This window comes from Brachypodium distachyon, chromosome 3, assembly GCF_000005505.3.
Source record: "Brachypodium distachyon strain Bd21 chromosome 3, Brachypodium_distachyon_v3.0, whole genome shotgun sequence".
NCBI lineage: Eukaryota > Viridiplantae > Streptophyta > Magnoliopsida > Poales > Poaceae > Brachypodium > Brachypodium distachyon.
The window spans coordinates 5,157,735-5,175,826 of NC_016133.3; the positions used below are offsets into that span (position 1 = coordinate 5,157,735).

Genomic DNA, 18,092 nt, shown 5'->3' on the forward strand with positions numbered 1-18,092 from the left:
GTGTAAAGAAAGACGAGTTTTGCACTAAGAAATTGCTTCTAAAAGCCCTGAAATCTGTTTTCCTTTTTAACATGGGAATTTACAAGCATGTGAAAATGCTCAAATATGTACTCACATTCTTTTCTTTATAATTTTTAACATTTGTAAATAGAATTTGGATTTTTAATATTCATCGGGGTGCATGAGCACACATGAGACAATAGGCTCCTCCCCGCAACGGAGCTTTGGGATGAAACAAAAATATATCAAGAATGGTAAGAAACACATGTAGATGTGCGTAATTAATTTTTCATTGAAAATAAGTTTTAGTCTTGTATTGAAAACAAGCTTAGTTCTTACTGTTTTTTAGAAGCTCTGAGTTTTGCTTTCTTTTTCCAGGATCCATAACTGCTTTTTTGTTGATGAAAATGTCTGTCTACGTCTCTCTCCCTCTCTCTCTCTTGTAGTGGAATAAAAAAATAGAGCATTTGAATTATATTTTTGTGAATGTACCGTCTCTTTTAAACTCCTAGGAACCAATATGCTGCCCCCAGTTCCGAATGGTGTTTTCGAACCCACATGTTGACCTCGGTCGAGGCCTACTCCAATTCATTCCTATTCTGTTATGTATAACGACAAACCGCAACATCAATGAAGAATTTCTGTACTCGCTCCGTCCAAAAATAAGTGATGTGAATTTGTAGGGAGTATATTCCATTCCGTTCAAAATTTTCCCTGCATTAGCCTTTAAACAAAATTCGACTTCATCCCACAAACTCCATCTGGTGTGTCGCCGGAATGCAACAATACTTCAACAGTTTCAGGCAGACGCCAAAAAGGAAAAAAGGTGCCCTGATTCAGCTCCAGTCGCACCCTATTATTGCCCGGCGACGCATCTCGGATGGCTATATTCTGGGAGGTGTTGGTAGTAAAATGGGCACGGCGACTAGCGGCAATAGAATAAACACGGTGAATTCCATGCACAAGTATTCTAGCCGTACGCACTTGCTTGTTTAAGCAGCTCTGGAATTCCACACGCTCACTCAGGACGCCGTAAATCAGAAGACCAGCTGCAGCGATGTGTAGTACAAGATCATCTTCATGTATGTAGCTGTACCTGCCAATGTAAATTCAGAAAAATAAGATTATGATTTCACAATGGATTCAGCATTTTATTGTTCAGAAAACAGCATGTCAGCAACCCCACATTCCTACTCTCCTAGGGCGTCCACACATTTGATATCAGTGAACACATAGATGGTGACTAATTTAGCAATTTTGCACATCCAGGTTAACGTGTAAGCTAAGTTGCCAAAAAAAAGAAGAGAAGAGGCTAACGTGTAAGATCAGCCGTAAGAGCAGAAAAGATCAGCAAGAGCTAAACTGAAAAAAGAAACATGAACTTAGTACTGGTGATTAAAAATGTGAAGCACCTAAAATTGCACAAAAACAACATCTCCTGAGCCTGCCATCGCACATCTAAACTACCAGATCATGGGGACGGTACATACACCATTATTTAGGTTACATGCGTGCAACCTTGTTTAGCATCTCCTAATCATTATGGTACTCCAGATAGCCGAAGTTTATCCTGCAGTTACAATAATTAGTTTATTATTAGCCCAAAATATATTGCTAAGTTGTTCCTAGCATTTGCCGGTTCCTTACTCGTTAGATGAATGAATGAAAGAGCTATTTGCCAAATTTTAGAGAAAAAAGAAAAGGAAATGAGCAACCTTAATCTGGTGATCTTTTTCCAGCAAATGTCATTCTGTATGCATTACATGTCCTGCCTGGAGACTGTCACCACTGAAGGTCCGCATTCCATCATCTGGGTCGCTTTGAGACCTGTCACCACCTCCAGCATGGTCGGCCTCCTCCACGGATCATCAGCGGTGCATTCCTGGGCAATGGCGAGCACACGTGCCATCTGCTGCCTACACACGCCTGAAACCGGCAGGCAGGGATCGAACAGCTCATTCTCACAGCGGCATGCGACCATCCACTGGACCCAGCCAACAAGGTTTCCACCACCTTCCTCAATCTCCTGCCCTGTTGGTGGCCGCCCGGTCAGCACCTCTAGCATGACAACCCCAAAGCTGTAGACATCACCCCTCACTGTGGATTTCATCACCAGCCCATACTCTGGGGGGACGTAGCCGAGTGTGCCGGCGACGTTGGTGCTGACATGGGTCTCACATGCGCTGATTATCCTCGCGAGACCAAAGTCGGAGACCCTCGGCTCCATGTTCCTGTCAAGCAGAATATTGCTCGATTTCATGTCCCGGTGGATGACATGGGGCACGAAGCCATGGTGCAGGAACGCCAGGCCCTGGGCAGAGCCAAGGCAGATCTTGAGACGGTCCGGCCATCCTAGTGCCTCAGCTGCGTCCGTTCGGTTATTCCTCAACCATGTCTCAAGGTTCCCATGCTCCATGTACTCATAGATCAGGAACCGCTCATCGCCAGAAGCGCAGTAACCAAGCAGCGGAACTAGGTTTGGGTGCTTCACCTTCCCAATGGTCTCCATCTCAGCATGGAATTCACGGTTAGCTTGGAACCGATGGCCATTGTGGAGCCTCTTGACCGCAACTTGCGGGCCTCCAGGCAGCGCTGCCCTGTAGACAGTGCCAAACCCACCATCACCTATGATGTGCAGCATGCTGAAATTCTCGGTGGCTTTTAGGATATCATCTGCGGCAACCTTCATCAATGAGTGCTCAAATATCGCAAGGTTGATACTTGGAGGCTCCTGTGACTTCTTCCCTAGGAGTTCATTCCTTAAGGTTAGCTCATCGGTCGTGTTGGTCTTGCTCGCATGTCCAAGAGCCAATGGGGACCTTCTCTTCAATAGTCTCTGTCTCAGATAAACCACCAAAAGAACCGACAGAATGACAGCGATCGCAATGCCACATATGGTTGCTGCTATTAGAACTTTATGAGATGGATGAACTGCCTTGTGATCGATGTTATTAGCAGCACAACTGCCTCCTGCGACACAGTCTGATAAGCTATATGTGCCAACAATTTGATTACCAGACAAGTTCACAAAGAAGAGGCTGAATATATCGCAGATACTGCAAGGGATGGTGCCACTGAAATCGTTGCTTGAGAGGTCAAGGTAGTTCAAACTAGTAACACTGGAAATAGCTGAAGGCAGGCTTCCGTTGAGGCTATTGTTGTGGATATCAAGATAAGTCAGCTTTGTGAAGTTGGAGATAGACCCATCTAGGCTTCCTGAGAAATGGTTATTGCTTGCATTGAATGAGATCAGTGTGCTCGACCATCCTTTGTCCCCACCAGGACAGGAGAATGGGATTTGTCCGAACAGGTTATTGTTACTGACATCCAGATGGCTTAGGTTCTGATTGCAGAGCAAAGACCGAGGTAGATTGCCAGTAAGTGCATTATGGGACAAGTTCAGCATTGTAACTTTGGGAAGAATGCGATCTATCTCAGCAGGAATGGAGCCATTCAGTTGGTTATTAGACAGAATAAGGCCCTGAAGCTGTACTGATGGCGCAGACCAAGGAAGCATGTGCCCAACTAATTCATTGAAAGAAAGATCCATGGTTACAAGTCTTGTCAGCTCGGCAAGCCCTTCAGGAATAGTTCCACTCAGTAAGTTACCCTGCAGGTATAGATCCATCACTATAGCACAACCCTTGATCGTTGGCGGGATCTGACCGGTCAAGCGGTTGTATGACAGGTCAAGAAGTCCATGGTACTGAAAGAACTCCACGTCAGACTGAGATGAGCGTGAGAATCCCACACATATCTCAGCAGGGATAACACCTGACAGTTGGTTATGGGACAAAACCAAGATATTGAGCAGTGTCAAGTGTGATATTGCCCTCGGGATGTGTCCAGTGAAATTGTTATAGCTCAGGTCCAGCGTGACAAGGTTTGTGCAGTTGAAGAGCTCTAGTGGGATGTTCCCAGATAATCTATTGCCACGTAGAGACAATGTTGCCAAATTCCTTAGAGCGCCAACCGACCGTGGGATCGGTCCTTCCAAGTAGTTATTGTCAATCTGTAGAATCTTCAAGCCAGACAGTTTGCCGATGCACTCAGGAATCAAGTTGGTGAGCTGATTACTGCTGAGATAGAGATGCACAATGGTTGATGACTCGCACAACTTCTTAGGCAGCAACCCCGTGAAATTGTTTACAGAAAGATCCAGTTTTACTAGCGGTAGCTCAGCCAAGTATTCTGGTATCTCACCATGGAGATTGTTAGCTTGTAAATTCAGTTTAGTGAGGTTCCTGCATCCTTTGAATGTCTCCTTGATACTCCCAGTCAGATTGTTATAATTCAAAATAATTGACTGCAGAGAGTTTGCTTGGCATATCCCGGCGGGGATAAGACCTGAGAGCAGGTTGTTTCCTGCAGAGAAACTAACCAAATGCTGCAAAGGCAGCAACGGCAGAGGCCCATGGAACATGTTGTTCGTCAACTTTATAGACTCAATATTCCCCCAGTTTAGAATCCAATCTGGAATGTGACCGGACAGTTTGTTCCTTTCCGTGTCAAACTGGATAAGAGCTTCTAAATCTGCAAGTTCTTCAGGGATAGAGCCAGTGAAATAATTGGCGGACAGTTTTATTTTAGTAAGCTTCTTGCACTTACCAAGTTCTTTTGGTATGGTCCCAATGAGCCCTGCACTGTATGCCATCAGTACTGTTAGATTACTCAGCTCCCCAACAGATGTTGGCAGTTCAGCATTGAAGGTATTCTCTGATATATCAAGAATCATCAAGCTTTTGAGCCCACCTATTGACCAAGGTATGGTACCCGTGAACTTGCACTTGAAGAGTTTAAGTCCTTTTAGGCGCGTCAGGTTACCAATCTCTTCTGGAATGCTTCCACTAAAATGATTGTCCATTAAAAATAACCATTCTAGATTTTCTAGCTGACCAATCTCCAAGGGTATTGGTCCCATCAAACCGTTTGACGATAAATCAAGTGTGGTCAGGTTCACCAATGCACCTATTCCCGGGAACAGTGATCCAGTAAGTCTGTTCTTACTTGCATCAAGCCTTGAGAGACGGGTCAGGTTACTGAAAGCTGCCGGTATCGACCCGTTGAATGAGTTACTGTTAAGGTACACAAACTCCAGGTTCTCAAGGCTGCCCAGCTCTGAAGGAAGGACACCAGAGATGGAATTCATGGACATGGATAGCATAGTGAGGTGCTGAAGCTGACCAATGGCAGGGCTGAGCTGTCCAGACAGTAAGTTGTTGTCAAGTACGAGTTTTTTGAGCATCTTCAAGTCAAATAGTGAGACTGGTAAGGGACCAACAAGCTGATTATAGCTCAAGTCTAGGTACTGGAGATGCCACAAATTCCCCAGGACTTCTGGAAGCTCACCGGAGAACCCGCATCCACTGACATTTAGCCGAACAAGTGACTGGAATGCCCCGATGCATGATGGAAAGGGGACATAGAGTGGTACAGAGGACAGGTCTATGGCCACAACAGTCTGCCCCACACAAGTTATACCTGACCAGCTGCATGGAGGAGTTTTTTTATCAAACCAGTTACCGAGGAAGCCTTCAGGAACCACCTTCCTCAGAGCAAATAGTTTCTTCGTATCAGATTCTGGCAAAGAAGATGTAGGGATGAAGCAGAGAAGCAGCACGAACAGGCAGAATCTATCCTGAAAAAATAGGGCAATGTTGAACAAATAAGTATCAATGCTTAGGTAACAGAGTTCTGAACAATGACAGCACATTGAACCAATGAAGAATTGAAGCATACGGGAAAAGCTTACAAATACCATATAAATTATGATATGTAACTTCTTTAAAATTTGAACAACTTAATTTCGAGCTTTCATCACAAGCTCAAAAGGTGATGATTTGCAAATGCAGGGTATCCACCAAGGGACAATAGATTAATCTGATGCTTATGCATCTCATATGAATAGTATTTTTGTAAGGTCCTGTCTAGGTGTATATAGATGCTAACAAATTGTAGAACCCCACTTCCAATGTAAACTTAAGAGTTTCCAGCTAGGGAAAATCGGCTACATGCCACTGGTCAGCCTCAAAGTCAAAAGCACCATTGCAAATTGTAAAACAATTGAACATGTGTCACTGCTCCTACACAAAGTTTTTAGATATGCCATCGCATCTGCAAACATTACCTGTAAATACTACCGTGAGGATGTGAAAGTGTCCGTTTTACCCTTTCACATGGGCAGAATGCCCTTCAATTTGTTGCTTGCTTGTCACTTGTCAGACATTTCATCGAGCAGGTTGCGGACGACAGCCCGGGTTGCCCTTTCGCCAGCCATCTCCGGCAACCGAAGCCGTTTCCCTCCCTGTCTCGACCGCAGTCGCCCGGAGATCCTCCAGCTCACCCGCCGCCGCGCCCCCGGCATGACGCTCCCGATCGTCACCCCGCGGCGCTCGTGGTGCTGACCTCGACGGCCCTGGTGATTGCGGAGGCGCCAGAGTCTGGTGGCCAGACAGGGGGAAGGAGCCGACGGGGCCGCGTACGAATACGAATACGAATGCGAATACGAGCGAGAGGCAAAAAGGGTCGGCGCTCGGCGGGCCGACGGCGGCGACGGCGGGCACGGAGCGGAGTGGGCGAAGGGGAGCTACGAGATTTCGGTGCGTGTTCGCGGTGGGGCGCGGCGACATGCCAACGCATCGGTGGAACCGTGGAGGATGCATGTAAAAATTCAAATTAAAGAAATAAGATGCATGCTAATTTCTTTCTTTTTTTACAGTAGATTACTTCGCGAAGAGATATTACTAGAAAATTACACGCGTATATTGCAAAAAAATATTGAGGGAAAGTATATTGCAATATATGGAGTGACTACTAAAGCCTTTCTCTTTTTGGAGTACAACACGCATTCGCATTCTCTAACAAAATTGAAAATCCCCCCCTACATGCTTGACCGGTACCCAAGTTTCTGAGATACTTTTAATTGTCCGTGTGCATGCATGTATGCTCTTCTTTCCACGAATGAACGCATGGGGTGTGAAAACTGCCTGATAATGTATACGGAGCAGTAATTTTTTAAACCCGACATGATCATTCTATGTGACACAACAATATCATCCATGTTTATAGGTAAAAGATACTCCCTCCGTTACTAAAACCACGACAAGTATTTAGAGCAAATTTGCACTAGAACCACGACAAGTTTTAGAAACGGAGGAAGTACGTGCGAAACACGTTTGGAATTCCTGGAAACAAGCTTGGTGGCATATCGTATCGATGCATTGTGCAAAATCAAATGACTGCTGGATCAACCAAAGGCAGTACGTGTGCATGCAAATTAAGAGGTCAAACAAAGGAACAACTTAAACCTATCCAATATATACCTTCCAAACCATGGCTCCCTGTGCTCGCCAGCCACCCCAGCAACGCAGACGATGCAGCTTGAGCCGTCGGATCGATGGAAGTAGCAGGACGCCCAAGCCTCTCTCCGAGATAAGGGGAAGAAATTAATCCGGCCTGAAAGTAACGGCAGTCAAAGAAAAGTCCATAAACAAGAAGGATACTAGCTGCTGCTGCTACTCGTCGAGTCTCATTGGCAGCAACGCTGGCCGCCGGCGATTGATTTGATTGAGACCGGCCGGCCGCCACGGCCGAATTAAGCCTCGATCGGCCATGCCGTGTGCCTATATTGATCCCGAGCACGAGAGGATCGATAGCTAGCTAGCAGATATTGTTGCTTATTACCTGGTCTTTTTCTCTAAAGAGATGCGTTCGTTCACGCGCCGATCGATCGTCCTGCCGGCGACGTGTTCCCCCGGCTGGCGCGTGCCCGTGCACTGCACGCACGGGCAAGAGCGGCGAGGGGGGAGGAGGAATGTGCGGGAGGGTTGGTAGTAGCAGCGCAGGTGTTATATAGTACACGGGTTTGCGGGGGAACGGAAAAGGAAAGGCGGGGTGATCTGGCATCTCGATCGGGCCGGCCGGGCTTCGGCTTGGAACCATTCTGCTTCTCGACTTCCAACGGTTGCCTTGCCTCACCCTTTTTCTTTTAGCTCCGGATGTGATGTACGCCTGTCCTGTTCAATCGCATTGCTGATTTCGTATACACAATATTCGGCTAAGACATTATATACTCCCTCGGTACCATATTAGGTGACTTTCTTTTATATGTATTTAGACGCTTTTCAGGCATAAATACATCCATATTTGAGAAAATTTGAGTCACTTAACATGGGACGGAGAGAGTATGTGAATATTCAGATGGTTTTTCTCACATTTGGGTTGGCTTTGTGACACTTGGAGTTATTCATCCCTTTTCCTTGGTGCACGACCGGTGGCAGGCGGATACGGTCCGACCTCATTGAGGTGGTAGTGGTGACGATGATGGTTGGTGGGTCGCGGTAGGTAAGACTCAGGATTCGGAGGGCGGTCTGCGTCTGCAACGAAGCCTAGGGTAAAGGTACCAGAGAGGCGAGCAACACAAGTAGAACGAGGCATGACATAATTAGCTATCTAGAACGGAGAAGACGAAACAACACGTCATTCGTTTGTGGCGAATTAAGATCCACCGAAATTATACGAATACACAAGTTTGATGCATGTCAATGGTATTCCTTCGCAAGGAGGGCAATTACGGATTATGCCACGTGTCAGTAGACATTTTTCCATAAATGATTGAATTATTTTTGATTTGTCGATGATGAATATTTTTGACTGTCCAGTAATTGACAATTATGACATTAACACTTACTCTGTTTTGGAACACGCATGCCATTGACTAGTTTTCCAACAAATTTTGCATTGATTTAGTGCCTTCCAATTTTTTTTGAACATATACTAGTACAGTGCCCGTGCGTTGCCACGGCCTCTTAAACATGTGCACACGAAAATTCATATTTATAAACATAACGGTATAATTGGACATTCAATCGAAATCGGCGCCGATGCTAGCAGCCGTGGCCACGGACATGGCACCCAGTCCACGCCACCCGCCCGCCGTGTCTGACGTCAGAAGAAGGTCACGGAGCACACAGTGGCGCAGTGCATGAGGAACCGCGCGGCGGTCGATAGCCGGTCAGCTCTAGACCCCTTTGCTCGTCTCTTGCACGGGAATCTAATCCGGCGCCGACGCGTATCAAGAGCAGTCACCGCAGTGAGGTGCTGCGCGGGCAGTTGAGTCAGCGGCGGCAGCCAGTGAAGGCTGCGCTGTGGGAATAGGAAAATGAATGTTCGATGAAGTGTAAGTAGACACGAAAAATCAGGACCAGCACGGAAATTGATGCACATCGGACAATGATGAAGGAAACCTTCCTGCTTTTATTATTAAGAATAGATATAGTAGCTAGTGTTTCTTGGGGTTGTAATTTATAAATGGTTAAAGACTACTCTCTGGTCAGAAGACTAGAACATATGAAACATGACTATCCACATTAAACTTCAACATACCAGCTTCTCAGTGTTTTTTAATCATCAGGTTGATGCACTATGTAGTGTCCAATATTGTAAGCTCACCGCTCGTGATATTTTTTGGGTCGAACCACTTTGGAAATAGTTGAACGCCTTGTTGAAAGTTCAGTACATATTGGTTGAAGTGAATGTTGGTTGCAACTTCGTTCAAAAAGTTGGAATCTTTGGTGCCTTCTTTTGCCGAAAGCCGGTTAATGTTGCTAGTAACTTTGTCAATAAATAGTTTGAATCCACTCTTCTTTTTTATATATTCGTCTTTCTCGGATCCTCAAGAACACCACAGCTCAGCGGTGACAACGTCATCATCAAAGACATGCGGGGTATGGACAGACATGGTATCGTTGAAGACATGATACCGAAACATCTACCTAATTGCTTATGAAATTTGTTGCTTATAGATGTTGTCACCATAGTACACATCCACATATACTTATAAATTTTGAAATTTGGAAATGTTATTTTATTTTGTTGAAAATTTCGTCACACAACACCTTGAGCTCTGTTTTGTGTTTTTGGCAAGGATGCAAGTGGGACCGGTTTATCCCGCTTAATTAACTTACTATAGTTAAATAAGTTGCTTAAAATTTAACTTAAAATTTTGAAGATTGACATAGGACCTAGACATACCTGGAGCCTGGGAAATGGGAAAGAAAAATCGTCACATGCTAATTTCCTCAACCCTTTCCCGCCCAATCCCACTCTCTCAAAGGCTCAAAGCTCCGCAGAACCCCCGGCCCCACCACCGTAACGGCCTATTAGCCTCTCCTCTTCTTCCTCCTCCTCCCTTCCCGTCACTTCTTTTTTTCCTCTTCCCTCCCAAGCATCCAGAACACTTCGAGAACCCTAAACCCTTCGCCACCGGAGCGAGCAAATCCCGCCGCTTCGCAGGACGATTGCGTGATTCGACCCGCTCCGATCGTCCGGCTTCTCCGATTCGGCGCCCGGATTGCTCGCCCCCGTCGCGGGCTGTCGGGGATCGGCGCGATTTGGGCCCGAAGCATCTAGAAGCTGGAATCGGCGCGGATTTGGGGGCGCGCGCGCGCGTGGAATCGGAATGTCCGCGGCGAGTCATCTTCTCGCCGTGGTAGTGCTCTACGCCGCGTTTTCCTCCGCCACATCGTTCACCGATCCCTCCGATGGTACGTTTTCTCGTCCAGCAGCTCACCCACGAGGCCACGATATGTGAGGTTGGAGCTCTTACCTCGTGAGTCGTGATTCGTGACGCCCCCACTCCGTTTGCGCGTGTGAGCGCACTTCTTCTCTGTGGCTTTGTGAGCGCGCGTGCGGTTATGGTTTGTTGATCTCCGTCCCATGCGCACACGTGTGGGCTCGTTTGCATCTCAGTGAGGGCGCTTGCGCGAGCTTGACTATTGGTGCGCGTTCATGCTATGCTGACTTGCGTGAGCTTGTGCTTGTGCCTGTCTTTTCTAGCACATACATTTAGGTCTGGTGGATAAGGTTGCGTGATGGTTTACATACACCAATTTGGGAGTTGGGAATAATAATAGTGTCTTTACTTTTGGTCCTTGCCATTGTGATAGTGTGCATGTTTGTGGGCTGGTAAAGTACTACCTCCATTCCTAAATATAAGATGCTCTAGCTTTGTCCTAACTCAAGCTTCAAAGTTTGACCAAGTTTATTATATAGAAAAATGTACACAAAGGGAGTACATGCATTTGTGTTCACTAAAAAAGGTACTTCCCTCTGTGCAATGGCTGCGTGTGATACCATTCTTTTGTCTTTGTATGTATCTTGCTGCTCTTAGATTGGCAAACAGTGGGTTCTAACAGGTTCACTGTTTGTTTTGTTACTGTTCTTTGGTTACTGCACAGCCATCGGGATTTGGGCATTATATCGTGCACTGGAGTCACCATGGCAGCTTTCAGGGTGGACATCCATGGGTGGTGATCCCTGTGGTGGATATGGGGAACGTGGATTGTGGCACGGGATCATTTGCAAGGACTCGTGTGTCGTGGCTATGTAATTACCATTTAATTCCTAACTTACTGATCAGTTTCGCCTGCAAATTTATAGAGATGTTTATTTGTGCTGTTTTCTGTTACTTCCATGCAGAAATATTAGTGGGCTCGGGGTTGGTGGGTGGCTTGGACCAGAACTGCTCAAACTTCACTCTTTGAAAGAGCTGTGAGTTTCTTGTGACGATGTTCGTGATATCTGTTAACTGGTTATGATTCTGCAACTTTTGACTTAAAATTTTGGTTTCCTTTTCTTTGATGTGCCATGATGATAGTGATGTGAGCTTCAACAACATCGCTGGTGAAATCCCACCCACTTTGCCCCCAAATGTGGAATACTTGTACATCCTTCTTGTCAATTTCTGTTTATCCCCTTTAAGCTGGGTTAAAATACTTTTAAATAGGAAACATGATGTGGCTATGGTGTGGCGTTCTCTTGCAGAAATTTGGCTGCGAACAAGTTTGTGGGAAGTGTACCACCGTCATTGCCATATTTGCACTCCCTGAAATATATGTGAGTTGGTTTTTTAGCAGTTGAAGCACTTCTGACTTAAATTTCATTTCAGAGTGAACTGATTGATCTTTGATGTCAATTGCAGGAATCTCAGCTATAATAATCTTTCTGGAATAATTGGTGATGTTTTTGTTAACATGGAAAGCTTAGTAACAATGTAAAGTTCCCACATCTCGATTACTTGAGCGCTTCTCAAACATACTCTTGTGAAATAAACGAGTTATTTCATTGCACTTTGATTCGCGACAATCATGCTGTTTGCCGCATGATATGCATAATTTTTGTAGCCCAGGACATCTGCATTCAGTATACCACTGTATGAGTGATTGTTGTATTTTGTGGTTGTCACGTCACACATCAAGCTTTTCTTAACTTTTTGCAGTTTCTTTTTTTGTGCAACGATCTGTTGAAAACCAATCTTTCAGCTCGTCTATATGTCAATAAAATCACACATTTGATGCTACGAAATATTTCTTTCTTGCTCTTATTTAGTTAGAGATATTTTAGTATTTGATATTTCTGTCACTTCACTCATGTTTGCTCCATTGCCATTTTCAGGGACTTATCATTCAACTCTTTTGGTGGTGACCTACCAAGATCATTTAGTTCGTTGAACGATCTTCACTATCTGTAATAATGATGTGCTTTCTGAGCTATTTCATGCATACAGCTGCAGGAATTGGTTAATTAGAATTTTCGTTCCCATTGTCTTTGCAGTTATTTACAGCATAATGAGTTTACAGGATCTGTGATTCTGTTAGCAGACCTTCCATTGGTAGCACTGTAAGAGATCTGACTGGACTGCATCTATATTTTATTTGGCATCCTTATCTATTAACGCTGATGATCATCAACTGCTTGCAGTAACATTGAGAATAATCACTTCAGCGGTTATGTGCCTGGAACTTTTGAGTTTATTCCTGAGTTGAGGTATGAATTCTGTTATACATCGCCCCTCCCTATCCTTCCTGAGGATCTTGTACATCAGTATGTCTTGACTTTAAATCTAGTAAAATAAGTGATTAATCGTCTGGTCAATATTCCAGGATTGATGGAAACCATTTTCAACCAGGTTTCAAACATTCATCATCCTCATTTACTAGGACCACCCATTCACCTCCACCTCCACATCGTCTTCAACCTCCACCTCCATCTCTACCTCCACCTTCACCAGCAGCTAAGCAGAATTTAAAGCACAGGCCAAAACCTCCGCAGTCTTCTGTTGGCTATGCTTCTCTGCAGATTCCTAGTCACCAGAGGAAGTCGCACTCTCGAGTGACAGCTGCTGCAATAGCTAGTGTTGCTTGCACAGTTTTTGTACTCTTCGTTGTTGGATTGGTTCTGAAAAGCTGGAAAGGTTGTACATCCGGTCCGAAGAGCACTGCTGACAATATCAAGTCTTTACCGGCCAATTTGGAAGGTAGCATTGGGCATTTTATTACATTTGGCATAACCAATTTATGCATGGGAAGTTTTCGGTCACACATATTTTTCTATTTGTTTTGGTTATTCTTATTATTCACCATAAATCTAGAACTCTAATCTGAGTCATCACAAACCCAAAAACCTTTGTATTTTCAACTGATTGATGAAATGGTACTACATCAAATTCATCTACATACATTTTGTTTTCATCCCTACATGCTGCATTAATATATTATTGTGAAATTTCACATGATTGAAATGCATATATGACATTTTGCAGTCCCTAAAGCAAATGATGTCATGTACTCTTGGAGTTCTCTTATGATTGGCCGTGGGACTTCCTCAAGCAATAATAATGGCATTAAACCTGGAAGAGTTCCTAAAAGGAAAAGTTGGGTCAAGACTTCCAAAAACCTTCTACCTGCAAAACAGTTTCTGGCAGTTGATATTTTGGCAGCTACCAGGAACTTCAATGAAGAATGCCTTATCGGTGAAGGTTTCACTGGTCGAGTTTACAGAGGTGATTTTCCTGATAGCCAGGTATGATACTGTTATCATCCCAAGCAGATCATTATTACCTTTCTACATTTTAAACGCCTCACTTATTCTGGAATACGTTCTGAAGTTTTCTACTTCCTCGATCCATAATAAACGTCTTGGATTTAGTACAAAGTTCAACTTTGTGAACTTTGTACTAAATCCAAGACACTTATTATGGATCGGAGGGAGTATAACTTTTTATAGCCCTAATAGCCGAATTGTGCTTAATCTGGTTTAACCGACTGTACTAAATTGACCACTTCCCTTTACTTGTCGGTAAGACAGCTTGTCTTGAGGGCTGTAGCTATGCTTATTCTTGTAATCTTGTTCTCTTGATAAGATTTATAGTTTGATGTGCAAGGACGGGGTATTCTTAGTCTCACATGTCATTTCTCAAAAAAGTTATTTTTCATTAGTGTACTAAGATTGTCATTTTTGTAGATAGCGAAGGTATAAAATTTGCAGTCATTTTTTATCTATATTTTGTATGTCATGCATTTCTCGCTATATGCACAGCTCCTGGCTATCAAGAAGATCAACATGATAGATTTGTCATTATCAGAACAAGATGAGCTCATGGACATTCTTTGGAATATGTCCAGATTAAAGCACCCCAATATATCTTCACTTGTGGGCTATTGTGTGGAGTTTGGGCATTGTGCTCTCCTGTATGAGTATGCAGAAAATGGCTCTCTTGAAGATCTTTTGTTTTCAGCAGCCACAAGCTCCAGGGCTTTGTCATGGAAAGCTCGGATGAAGATTGCTCTTGGAGTTGCCTATGCTCTGGAGTAAGCATAGTTTGTCTGGACTTGAATTCCCACCAAATTCTATATTCACTTTTATTTTTTACTCCAGAGTAATCAAGTACACCTATCTCATAATAGCTTTTTAAATTTTTGATATGTATGTTTGATCTCTGCAGATACATGCATTTGACGTGCTCTCCTCCAGTTGCTCATGGAAATATTAAAGCTACAAATATTTTGCTAGATGCTCAGCTCATGCCCTACCTCAGTCACTGCGGGTTAGCGAAGTTCAGCCATTTTGTCAGCGCCACAAGAATGGTCAGTGCTCACTTCTTTTTTTCCCGCAGCTCATGCCCTGCTCTATGGTTTCTGTTTTAAGAAAGCATAGTGATGCAGTTGATATATACTCTTATCAATTGCGGATCAAGTTGCATCTGAGATGTCCAATAGCCTGAGGTTTTATCTTCACACTTGAATGATCTGGAATTGGAAACCGAGGCAGGGATGGATGCACTGAAGGAAAAAGGACACCTACAAATTGGCAGTTTCATCTAAAAATATTCTGCAGTTTCGAACTGCATTATTGAAAAGTTCTAGCATGATTGATTAGAAGGGAAAGATTGGAACTGCTTCTACCCTTTCTCTCTTCTCATTAATTAGAAATTTCTCATTCAGTGTCAAGCTAGATCACCGTATACTTAACATATGAACAATAGGCAGCAGAACCTGATTTTGTCCAGTTGAATGATATATACACACTGCATAAAATAAAGTTCATTTAACCTTATTGGTTGGTCATTAACATTTGATTACTTGAAAAGCAGGATTCAGAAGCTCTCAGCGGTGCTAAAGGCTATGCTGCCCCCGAGCTTAATGGCCCAGGAACAGATAACATCAAAGCTGATATTTACAGTTTTGGTGTGATATTGCTTGTGCTTTTGACTGGGCAAAAGGCATTTGACAGGTACGTAGTCACACACACTTGTGCAGTAATAGCAGTCTTGTCTACTAAAGGAACCTTGTCTTTTTCAGTTCAAGAAAGCAGAATGAGCAGTTTCTAGTTGATTGGGCATCTCCTCATCTCCATGACCTTGATTCTCTTGAAAGAATAACTGATCCAAGAATACGTGTCTCTATGCCACCTAAAGCTATCTCTGCATTAGGCAACGTCATCTTGCTTTGCATTAAGGTAATTGTCCATTCTCTTCTCTGGTACAATTGTTTTATACTCCCTCTGATCCATAATAAGTGTCTGAGATTTAGTACAAACCAGTACAAACTTTGTACTAAATCCAAGATACTTATTATGGATTGGAGGGAGTAGTTCTGTAACCTTGCTGATAGCTATTAAGTTAAAAGCTGATACTCTTCGCAAAAAAAGAAGGTGGTTAAAAGCTGATATACTGCCATGCTGCTAAACCAAATGCTTAGAATACGCTAAACAGAAATGACAGGCATTCTAGCTGAAATGTCTAGATCATGGCAGTCCTAATGCTCACCGCATTCACCTGCTGGATTTTAGCACGATTTTCTGATACCAATACTTATGGTATTTCTAAAACGCAGCAATCACCAGATTTCCGTCCACCGATGACAGTCATAACAGACAAATTAGTAAAGCTTGTCCAGTCAACAGGCATTCAAAAGACCAACGCAGCACAGAAATTGGAAGTTGATGCTCAGGACCCCTCTTTCATAACAACTCGACCATATTTTGAGCCATCCTCTACTGGTATCTCACTTGACAGCGCTGCTTCTTAGTTCTTTCTTCTTATGCTCTTCACATCTTAGTCTTAATTTGATTGCCCTGATCAGTCAGTCAGGGTGCAACTGAGAGCTGCATCTCCCGGTGACGAAGACCTGCTCTTCTACTCAAATTGTATCAGGTCTTATGATACTTCGTGTTCTTGAGGTAACTCCGAGTATCTGAAGCATCGCAGCTCTTTGCAATTTTCCGTCAATGCCAATTGGCGATACCCTAAACTGCTATTTGGGACGCACTTACCACAGAAGACATTGGAACATACGATGCTTGACCACGTGGGAACCGGGGAAGCAAGTAACCGAAATACACTATGTTTTTGCTCACTCTGGTAGAATTTTTTTGGAAGCATGGGTAGCAGGGCTCTTAGCGTTTTGTCTCGTGAACTGCTAAATTTACCAGTCTAGCTGACATGGGGATGCTGCTTGGAGACTTTTCTTGTAAGTATTAGCTCCAGCAGTCCAGCTGGCTGGTCCACGTTCACCCGTTCCCCACTCCTGTGTAGTTCAGCTGTATTCTCGCTTTCTGTCTTGAAACTGTGGTGTGGACGAGAGATGCCCATTAGCCACTGGACACTGGCCTCCAGCGCGGCATAAGATCTGACCTGGCCCTCATGTTACCATGCTGCTTGGTTCACATGTCACGATTTTTTTTTCGGATGAGATGTGCCGAACTGATAAGATCTTTCTAGAGGGAGTAATTTTGCACCGGATAAAACCAACGGTCTTTGCTTTGCAATCGATTCCATGAACTCTGGCGAATTCCATTGTTCGTGACGGTAGCCATGCAGGCGCCCCCTTTGGCAACATATTTCGTTTGCAGCAGTTTGGGGAGCGTGACGTGTTAGTACTAGAGCTTTATGTTTGTGTCAATGGCAGCAAGCTGGTATTGTGGCTGCTATGACATCAAGTGGTGGTTGTCGACCTATATTTTCCGGATCTGATGATGGTGGCACAATGAAGTTTTGTCAAGAGCTCCGTACTTAGTCTCTAGGTGAAAACCCTAGATTTATCCATAGTCGGTTAAATCTGGCGACGTCGATTTGATTTTAAGATTGGGCTTTCGCGTGTACGCTATATGGTGGTCACTGTGGTTCCGCGGCTTGGCCTCCATGTGTATCATCTTGACGCGTAAGTGGCGCAGAGCAATCAAATTATTTCTAAGTTAGATCAGTCAATTGCTCAGCCTTCAGATTTGGTTTGTGTTTTAAGATTCGAAATTAATGATGAAGAAAGAGGAGTGGAGATAATGCTTAGATACTAATCTAACGGTCTTGACAAGTCGACTAAGACTTAAGCCTCTTACTTAAAAATCAGGTGCCCGGAGACATAGCCGCACCCAAGAAATAAACTCACAATTGGAAATACCTTTTTTCTTCTTCTTGAACTAACCTGTGCTTCATTAGATGACCAAGATGTTTACATCGTTCGTTAAGACAGGTATAAGAAACTAGGGAGGGTCACCTGTCCAGGAAAGTAGTTGCTTCCAGTCTCGCTTGGCGAGCTAACTCATGAGCGGCCTCATTCGCCTTCCTTGGACACTGCTCAAAAGTTATCTTCACAATTTCTGTGTTGCCAAAGGATAGCAGTCTTCATAGACTGCCGCAGCCGAGCTCCTTGAGTGGCCTCCATCAAGCATGACCTATAAAACTTCTATACAGCCCGACTAGACTAATAGTTTTGTACGAACCAAAGATAGAGCAAGCTGGATAGTTGATACCTTGA

At 44.0% G+C, this 18,092-nt stretch overlaps 2 protein-coding genes across 3 annotated transcripts; one reads left to right on the forward strand and one right to left on the reverse strand.

Moving 5' to 3' along the window:
- Window positions 1-1,371: 1,371 nt before the first annotated feature.
- Window positions 1,372-7,334, reverse strand: LOC100823478 (leucine-rich repeat receptor protein kinase MSP1). Its single transcript, XM_024460754.1, has 3 exons — window positions 7,323-7,334; window positions 1,716-5,638; window positions 1,372-1,570 (listed from the first exon to the last, which is right to left on the reverse strand). Exons 1-2 carry the CDS (start codon window positions 7,332-7,334, stop codon window positions 1,760-1,762), a joined length of 3,891 nt encoding a protein of 1,296 aa, XP_024316522.1. The 3' UTR covers window positions 1,372-1,570; window positions 1,716-1,759.
- Window positions 7,335-10,174: 2,840 nt separating this feature from the next.
- Window positions 10,175-17,816, forward strand: LOC100823778 (protein STRUBBELIG-RECEPTOR FAMILY 8). 2 transcript variants are annotated; one of them, XM_024460910.1, is made up of 17 exons: window positions 10,175-10,544; window positions 11,238-11,385; window positions 11,479-11,550; window positions 11,657-11,722; window positions 11,824-11,895; window positions 11,981-12,052; window positions 12,454-12,525; window positions 12,613-12,678; window positions 12,760-12,825; window positions 12,942-13,315; window positions 13,601-13,860; window positions 14,377-14,648; window positions 14,783-14,924; window positions 15,431-15,570; window positions 15,621-15,795; window positions 16,173-16,338; window positions 16,422-17,816. In XM_024460910.1, exons 1-17 carry the CDS (start codon window positions 10,460-10,462, stop codon window positions 16,457-16,459), a joined length of 2,286 nt encoding a protein of 761 aa, XP_024316678.1. In that variant the 5' UTR covers window positions 10,175-10,459; the 3' UTR covers window positions 16,460-17,816. The 2 variants fall into 2 exon arrangements, with proteins under 2 accessions (XP_024316678.1, XP_010236315.1); XM_010238013.3 differs by having other exon boundaries at window positions 10,176-10,544; window positions 15,639-15,795.
- The last annotated feature ends 276 nt before the right edge of the window (window positions 17,817-18,092 follow it).

Excerpts from the sequence above, each read along its gene's own strand:
- LOC100823778 (XM_024460910.1), top strand. The coding sequence starts at position 10,460 with ATGTCCGCGGCGAGTCATCTTCTCGCCGTGGTAGTGCTCTACGCCGCG. Across the intron at positions 12,526-12,612 it reads TTGAACGATCTTCACTATCT|TTATTTACAGCATAATGAGT; the intron begins GTAATAATGATG and ends TTGTCTTTGCAG. Across the intron at positions 12,679-12,759 it reads GACCTTCCATTGGTAGCACT|TAACATTGAGAATAATCACT; the intron begins GTAAGAGATCTG and ends AACTGCTTGCAG.